This window comes from Hyaena hyaena, unplaced genomic scaffold, assembly GCF_003009895.1.
Source record: "Hyaena hyaena isolate Hyena2069 unplaced genomic scaffold, ASM300989v1 scaffold_21, whole genome shotgun sequence".
NCBI classification, from domain to species: Eukaryota; Metazoa; Chordata; class Mammalia; order Carnivora; family Hyaenidae; genus Hyaena; species Hyaena hyaena.
Window position 1 is genome coordinate 55,920 of NW_024080653.1, and position 8,109 is coordinate 64,028.

Below are 8,109 nucleotides of genomic sequence, written 5' to 3' on the forward strand. Positions count from 1 at the left end.
AAAGTTGGCATATCTTCCCAGTTTTCTACTAGCTCCCTCCTCCTGAGGACATGCCAGTGGTGCATGACGAAAAAGTACTTCCCTGGGTCAATGGTCACTCCACAGTCATCTTCAATGCTCCTAATCCCACACCAAGCTGTGTCTGCAGCCACTTGCCTGAGTTCCTCCGGGTGTATTTAGAAGCCAGAGCTGGTTTATTGAATTAACAATATTCAGGTCACCAACTGCTGGTTGAGGAGGCACAACCACAAGGGTGGGTAGTTAGGTAGCTCTCAGTAGTTAAGTTCCCATTGTGTGGACATGAAACACCCAGGGTCTTTTTAAATGAAGGCAGAATTTCAATACACTCACACAATGGAGCAGATTCTCAAAATTTATTGTTTATAGATTCAAGGGAAAGGCATTCAGTGAGCCTGGGGAAGAGCAGTCCCCATCCTGGACCAGGAGTGAGCGTGAGACTGAGAGCAGGGTGACGGCCCCTATGACTTACAAGGGGGTCAGGGAAGAGGTCACTGATTTTTCACAGAATCAACTCCAAGCGGTTAATTTATTTATTTTTCTTTGTTTTATTTTTTTATTTTTATTTTTTTTACAAATAGTTTATTGTCAAATTAGTTTCCACATAACACTCAGTGCTCATCCCCAAAGTGCCCTCCTCCATGCCCACCCACCCCCCCCAAGCGGTTAATTTAAAAAGTGCCCCCAGGAAAAGCAAAGTAAGAACTTATGGAAGAATTCTAAGCTTGGGTCCTTATCTAAATTTCCAGATTTCGGGTGTAAGCAGGGTTGCCATCCTGTTAAATGCCTGGGAGCAACTCAGAAAAACAATAGCTCATTTTTCTCAAAAGTTGTTTTACTCCCCCCATATGGTCATGGAGAATGTGTGCTTTTTTTGATTGATGGACACATGGTTCTTCTTCAGCTCTAATCCAGAGGTTTGAACAAGGATGTTGCAGCTATTCAAATCAGCATCTTGACACCAGGACTTCACGTAGGTCTCCCACCCTGGGCCATAGTGACACTGCATGGTCACTTTCAGATGAAAGGAAAAGGAAGAAAATATGGAGAAAAGAAAAAATTTAATGAAGTTGAAAGGAAATAGAAAATAGAGAAGTCAAAAAGGCAACAGTTATTTAAAAAAAAAAAAAAAAAAGAACCCTAGCAATATATTAGTGATGAAAGGAGAGGCCTGAATAATCGATACCAGGAATGAAAAAAGGTATATCACACAATATCCTGTGATATTATAAGAAGGTAAGATAATAAGGGAAGAGGATAATAATGGGACATCTAATCAAGTTTATGCCAATAAATTTGAAACTTCGGGAGGAATAAAAAATCTCGACAAAAATAATGTATTATTCTAAAACAGGCACAAAGAGAAACAGGAATCCAGAATCATCTTACAATTATTTAAATGAATCATACCTATTATTAAAAACCTCCTGGATGGCTGGCTGGCTCAGCCTGTAGAATGTGCTACTCTTGATCCCAGCATGGGGAATTCAAGCCCCTCTTTTGGTGTAGAGCTTACTTTAAAAAAATAATAAAACACTTCTCCGAAAGGAAACTTCAGACACTTAGAGCTTCAATGGACATATCTGCTAAACATTCAAGGAAGAAATAATGTCCATCTTACACAAAAAATTCCAGAACATAGGAAAGAAGATGCAATCCCAAATCCATTTAATTAGATTAGCCTAATCGTGATGCCAGAACCTGACAAAGGTAGTACAGTAAGAAATATTATAGGCAAAAAACACTCATGAAAAAAATGCAAAGTCTGCAAGCAAAAATCAGGAAGCTGAAACCAGGGATATAGAAGCAAGATAAGCATCACCAAGTAGGGCTTATTCCAAGAATGCAAAATTGTTTGAACATGAGAAAATCAATAAATATAATATGCCACATTAACAGGCTAAAGGAGAAAAACCATATGATCATCTCATAGATACGGACAAAAGTATTTGATAGGTTTAAACAGTGCTTTGACTGTCGAGGCCATTCTGGACCTCAGGAATCCTCACAGTACCACAATTATGTTGGGCCCTTTCCCTCTGACACTGGATATGGAATAGGGGGTGGGAACAGCCACTATGAAGTCCCGGCCCCCACCTCCAAAAAAGCAGAGACACAAGGCACCAGAAGTCAGGAAAGCATTGGCAGGAATTGGGGTTTCTGGGTCCCATGGGAGAATGTCCCTTTGGCCCATAGGCTGAAACTGGGACCATCACCTGGATCTCTGTGGGAAATAGACCAGGCACTGACTGAGCTGTGCAGAGAAACATGTGCCCAGAAAAGCTTGATTCCATCCTGGAGGAGGTGCTGGGAGCCATGAGAGCATCTAAGAGAAGCCCTGTCCATTCCCCAAACTCTAGGGGTCAGTCAGGTTCTAGGAGAACTCAGGACTCCACCACCCTGTGTGACAGTTCACACTGAGTGACACTGAAGTCACTGGAGAGGAACCTCAGGGCCCAGGACAGAGCAGGCCCTGAAGACACACCGCCACACTTCTACATACTCTTACCTGGGTCAATGGTCACTTTGACTTCAACCCCAAGGTCAGTTCCAGATTTCTCAATCCCACACCAATAGGTGTCTGCATCGTTCCACCTGAGCTCCTCCATGGTCACAGTGAATGTGTGCAGTTTCCGATTGTCCTTGATGGACACTTGGTTACTCTTTGCTTTCTCTTCTGATCCATTGGTTATAACAAGGATACGACAGTTACTCCACTCGGCTCCTCGACACCACCACTTCTTGTAGGTCTCCCACCCAGGATCATAGCGACATTGCACGATCAGTGAGCCCCGCAGAGGGCCACTGACTGCATTTGACACCGCCCTGAGGGGATATGAGCCTGAAAAACACAAATACATGTGCCTGTCACCACCACACTCCATTGCCTGATGAAAAACCACAGCCTCCTGTAACATAAATAATTCCAATAAACATTGAATAACAGTCAAAGAAGGAATAGAACGTCCACAAGACAGACCTATATTCTTCAAAACTCCAGTGGGGTCAAATCCACCACAGAAATCACCTAATATCTAGCAAATACCTCCATTGACAAACTCCAGCCCACAAAAGGAAGGCGATTGGAGGAGATGTGATTCCAGGATTCTGCTTAGTGACTTGGAAGAGGAGTTAGAAGGGGTGGCAGTGGGGCACCTGGGTGGCTCAGTCGGTTACATATCTGACTTTGGCTCAGGGTTTGTGAGTTCAAGCCCTGTGTCAGGCTCTGAGCTGGAACCTGCTTCAGACTTTGTGTCTCCCTCTTTCTCTGACCCTCCCCACTCACATTCTGTCTCTCTCACTCTCTTTCAAAAATGAATAAACTTTTAAAAACTTTTTTTAATTTAAAAGAAGGGGTGGTGGAGATGTCAAACTGACTACAGATGAGCTAGCCCTGTTTGCCCTTTGATCACTTCTGCCTCTATGTTGTGGAGGACTGAATGTTTGTGTTGTGCTAGAATTCATATGTTGGAGACCTAAACCCCCATGTGATGGTGTTTGGAGACAGGTCCTTTGGCAAGACATTAGGATTGGAAGAGATCATGATGGAGACCTCAGGATGGGATTAGTGCTCTTATAAGAAAAGACATCAGAGAGTTTCTCTCTTCCTTATTCTGTGTCTCCGTCTCTGTCTCTGTCTCACTCCTTCTCTCCCTCTTTGCTTATCCACAAAGAGGAGGTCACCATGAGAAGATGGCTGACTGAAAACCGTAGAGAGCTTTCATCACAAACTGAATCAGCCTGCCCCTTGATCTTTGACTCACCAGCCTTCAGAATGTGAGAAAATAAATTTCTATAGTTTAAGTCACTCAGTCTGTGGTATGTTGCAATTATAACTAATATACATTTGTAACACTTCTATCCCCACATGAACTTCCACATTAAGAATATAATAATATGCAAGTTTTCTCAAAATTGTCTGCCAGGAAATGTCCCTTTCAGAGTTTTTCTCTCCTATACATATGATGACAAAGTCAATGGATGAATAAATTAGGTCATTTTCTTTCCTGTGATAACCTCCTTTCCAGAAGAGACACTATCTGCATCCAGCCCCAAAAACCTGTGGTTCTGTCGAATGACAGGGAGCAGAGCTGGGGCAGCCAAATGGTCCTATACTAGCTCCTATCCTCTGTGAGCATCAAGCATGAGCTGCCTCCAAGGATATAAAATACAGCCCCAAAATACCCTTCTAACCTCTGGCTTTCCCTCCTTGGTGACACCACTCAAAGTGTTTTAGTTGTCACCCTAAACACTCTGGACAACGGGGACAACGGTCTAGTCTTTGGCTCATGGAGAGCAGAGACTCAGGCAGTCTGGTATGGTGGGGCAGGGGTAGCAACTCTCCAAAGAATCTGTCACACCCAGGTTTCATGGCCTGTCTTCCTATCTGCACTCTGAGCAATTCAGAAGAAGGTTTACCAGCTCGAGGGACAAGTCAAGACCAGTTGTGCAGGCTTTTAAGTGATCCAGATGTCTGAACCCCACCTTGATTGAGTGGGTCTCAGCTGGAGGTTGAGCTCCTTAAAACTTCTTCAGGAATTCATGCATTTAACTATTATCTATCCATCCATCTACCCATCCATCCACCCATTCGTCCATCAAACTAACCATCATCTGTCTATCAATCTATCTGCTGGGGAAGACACAGTGCCCTAGAAGACAGACACCATTTATGTTATTTCTTTTTTATTTTCTTTTCCCAACACCTAACTAAGCACCTTTCAGGTGACAAAAACTTTTTAAAACTTTTTTTGTAATTTTTTAAAGTTTATTAATTTATTTTGAGAGAGAGAGAGAGAGCTAGTTCACAAGCAGGGGTGGGGCAGAGAGTGGAGAGAGAGAATCCCAAGCAGACTGAGCACATTAAGTGCAGAGCCCAATGCAGGGCTCAAACTCACAAACCAAGAGATCATGACATGGGCTGAAACCAAGTCTGGTGCTTAACCAGCTGAGCTACCCAGGTGCCCTTAAAAAGCTTTTTTTGTTTACTTGTTTTTTCCTAAAAAGTTTTTAAAGAGTAAGTATCTGGATGAATGAAAGGTCCTACGGTGTCCCTGTGGGACAGACCCTGTCTGTGTTCTGCCCCAATCCTACAGGTTCTCAGTTTTTTTTTTAATATTTTATTTATTTTTGAGAGAGAGATAGAGACAGAATGAGCAGGGGAGGATCAGAGAGAGGGAGGCACAGAATCCGAAGCAGGATCCAGTCTCTGAGCTGTCAGCACAGAGCCTGACGCAGGGCTCGAACCCACGAACCGTGAGACCATGACCTGAGCCGAAGTCGGACGCTCAACCGACTGAGCCACCCAGGCGCCCCAGGTTCTCCGTTCTGAAGGGTCCACACCACTCACCTTGGACGATGGGAAGGAACAGAACTAGAAACAGCCACATATCCTGCCTGCCTGGGTTGTCTCCCTGGTGCTCAGCGAATGCCAACTGCCCTCCAGGGACCGAAATGAGCTCAGAAGCAAAGCGCCTGCTATTTCCGTAAATCATTTTTTTTTGTTTGTTTCTCTCATCTACTTCCCTTATATTTTTCCTTCAGTTACTTCCTAATTTCATTAATTAGAAGAAAATCAGTGCCTTCTTTGGGAGCATATGTCTGACGTCATCGTGTGTCTTTGGTGATTTGGAGAAGCAAAGCAACCCACTGGTCAGGGTGCTTTTGCAATTGTGCATGAGGACCTGGGGAGCCGGCTGCCAGCAAACCAAGTGACACAGTGCAGCAGGGAGGGGACACCAGAACCTCAGAGTTGGGTCCAAGGGATGGATGGCATACATCAGGTTTGCATGCGAGGAAGAATCAGTGCTCAGGGCTCACACCCAGCCTCACTGGACATTCAACCCCATACTGAACCTCCTTTCATGCAGCCCACCTCAACGCATCCCAGACCATCCCTCCTTCCCTGGGCGCTGGTCCAGCCCAGATCCTGACCCACTGCCCCTCCCTCTCGGGGTCTCCCCAAGGTCCTGAGTCCTTCTGAGGCAGAAGTGCCATGGGGGATTATAAGGAAGGAGAAGTTTCCTTTTCCCGGCAGCCTCATTGTGCCCTAGATGCTTTCTCTGCCAACTCATTGGCAGAATTCCCAACTGTGGGCTGTTGGCCACTTCCCAGCCCCAAACTGCTTATGCTAATGACTCCTACATTATGTTCCCACAGGTGTCCCTCTTCCCTCAGGTGTCCCCTCCCTTTGACTGTCCCCTGCTCCATTTCCCTCTCCTCTCTGAATCAATTCTTTTGTCTCCTTTTTTTCTTTTATGTTTTCCACATTTTTATTCTACCTCTTGGGAAGGTCTTATTTTCTTTAGTGCTTTTAACTTCCCTTCTAATCTTTGGATGAAATTTTTAGTTTGGGAATTATATTTTTATGTCAAAAGCTACTTTTTTTGTTTCTGCTTGCTGATGTTTTCGAAAGTCTCCTCATTGCGGTCATGTTTTGGTTTGGTTTGGTCTGGTCTGCTTTGATCCTTCTCTTTCATGTAATGCATCTGCCTCAAATGTCTGATTGTTGTTGGTATCTGATTGTAATTGAGATTGAGCCAAAACATAGCTGACTGGGGCTCTGAGTATGTGGGTGCAAAACACCATGTGAATTAGGTGTGTCGTATTGTGCCTCATTCTTTAACCTTCGTCCATTCTTGACCTACAGGCTATGCTTTCTCACATGCAGGCAGAGGCATCTTCTAAATTCCAGAGTAAAGATGTTTGAAGGTGGCCTTCTGCATCATCTCTAGCTGCCTTAGTTTCCCCCAAATGTTTTGTGAAGATAAAGATCCTCTTGAGGAATGGAAATTTTTATTTCTTGATTTAGGTGCTGGTTGCACGAGTGTGTTTTATTTCTTTAAATACATGGAGCTAGCAATAGCACTGCTAGGAATTTACCCAAGGGATACAGAAATGCTGAGGCATAGGAGCACATGTACCCCAATGTTCATAGCAGCACTCTCCACAATAGCTAAAACATGGAAAGAGCCTAAGTGTCCATCAACAGATGAATGGATCAAGAAGATGTGGTTTATCTATACCATGGGATACTACATGGCAATGAGAAACAATGAAATCTGGCCATGTGTAGCAACATGGATGGACCTTGAGGGTGTTATGCTGAGCGAAATAAGTCAGGCAGAGAAGGACAAATATCATATGTTTGCACGTATAGGAGGATTAGGAGGAACTTGATGGAGGAACAAGGGGGAGAAGAAGGGCGGAAATGGTGGGGGAAAGGGAGAGAGGCAAACCATGAGAGACTCTTGAATGCTGACAAAAACTGAGGACTGATGGATGTGGGGGGAAGGGGGGATGGGCATGGAGGAGGGCACTTTGGGGATGAGCACTGAGTGTTATGTGGAAACTAATTTGACAATAAACTATTTGTAAAAAAAAAAATTAAAAAATAAATAAATAAATAAATACATGGAGCTGTGCATGCCTGACGTGTGCACTCTCTGTGTGTATATTATACTCAATAAAAAGGTTTTAAATTTTACTGTGAACCCTTTGGAAACCATTACACATGTGTTTACTTAATCCTTTCAATAGCTGCCTTAATGTTCTATTGTGTGCTGTGGCATAATTAACTCTTCCTGTATCGTTAGCTGTTGACTGGTTTCCAAGGTTTTGCCCTTGCAAATCTATGCTACAGGGTCCATTTCGGGTCAGATGAAGTCGACACACTGCACAGACTTCTCCTCATGACTACAACTAGGAGCCCAAACAGAATACGTGGAATGATGATCTGAGCATCCTGCAATAGGAACCTTAGCAAGTGACTGGAAAAGGAAACCAGACCAAGTATAGGACGAATCCAACTGTAAGTTTCCTGGTAATGCTTCCTTCTATATCCTTCTGTATTCTTCTGTCTGAATATGAACCCTATACCCCATATCCTGAAAGTTCAGGCTCAGCAGGGATCTTAGGAGCTCCGGAGGAGGAAAACAACGAAGCACTAATGGAAAATGGGGTTCAGATTCCCTGAGTTTTCTCAATGTTTGTGTTTTCTTTCCCTTCTACCAGGTTTCCAGCAAGCAAGCTTCAAGACAGAAGCTGCACTTCCACCTGCAGCTGCTGGGGTCAACCGCTGGAACTCTGAAG

The 8,109-nt window shown here is 44.0% G+C and overlaps 1 protein-coding gene across 1 annotated transcript; it reads right to left on the reverse strand.

Moving 5' to 3' along the window:
- Window positions 1-689: 689 nt before the first annotated feature.
- On the reverse strand, window positions 690-5,451 carry LOC120228244 (CMRF35-like molecule 5). The gene is made up of 3 exons (XM_039226523.1): window positions 5,369-5,451; window positions 2,528-2,860; window positions 690-1,032 (listed from the first exon to the last, which is right to left on the reverse strand). Exons 1-3 carry the CDS (start codon window positions 5,406-5,408, stop codon window positions 854-856), a joined length of 552 nt encoding a protein of 183 aa, XP_039082454.1. The 5' UTR covers window positions 5,409-5,451; the 3' UTR covers window positions 690-853.
- Between the last annotated feature and the right edge of the window lie 2,658 nt (window positions 5,452-8,109).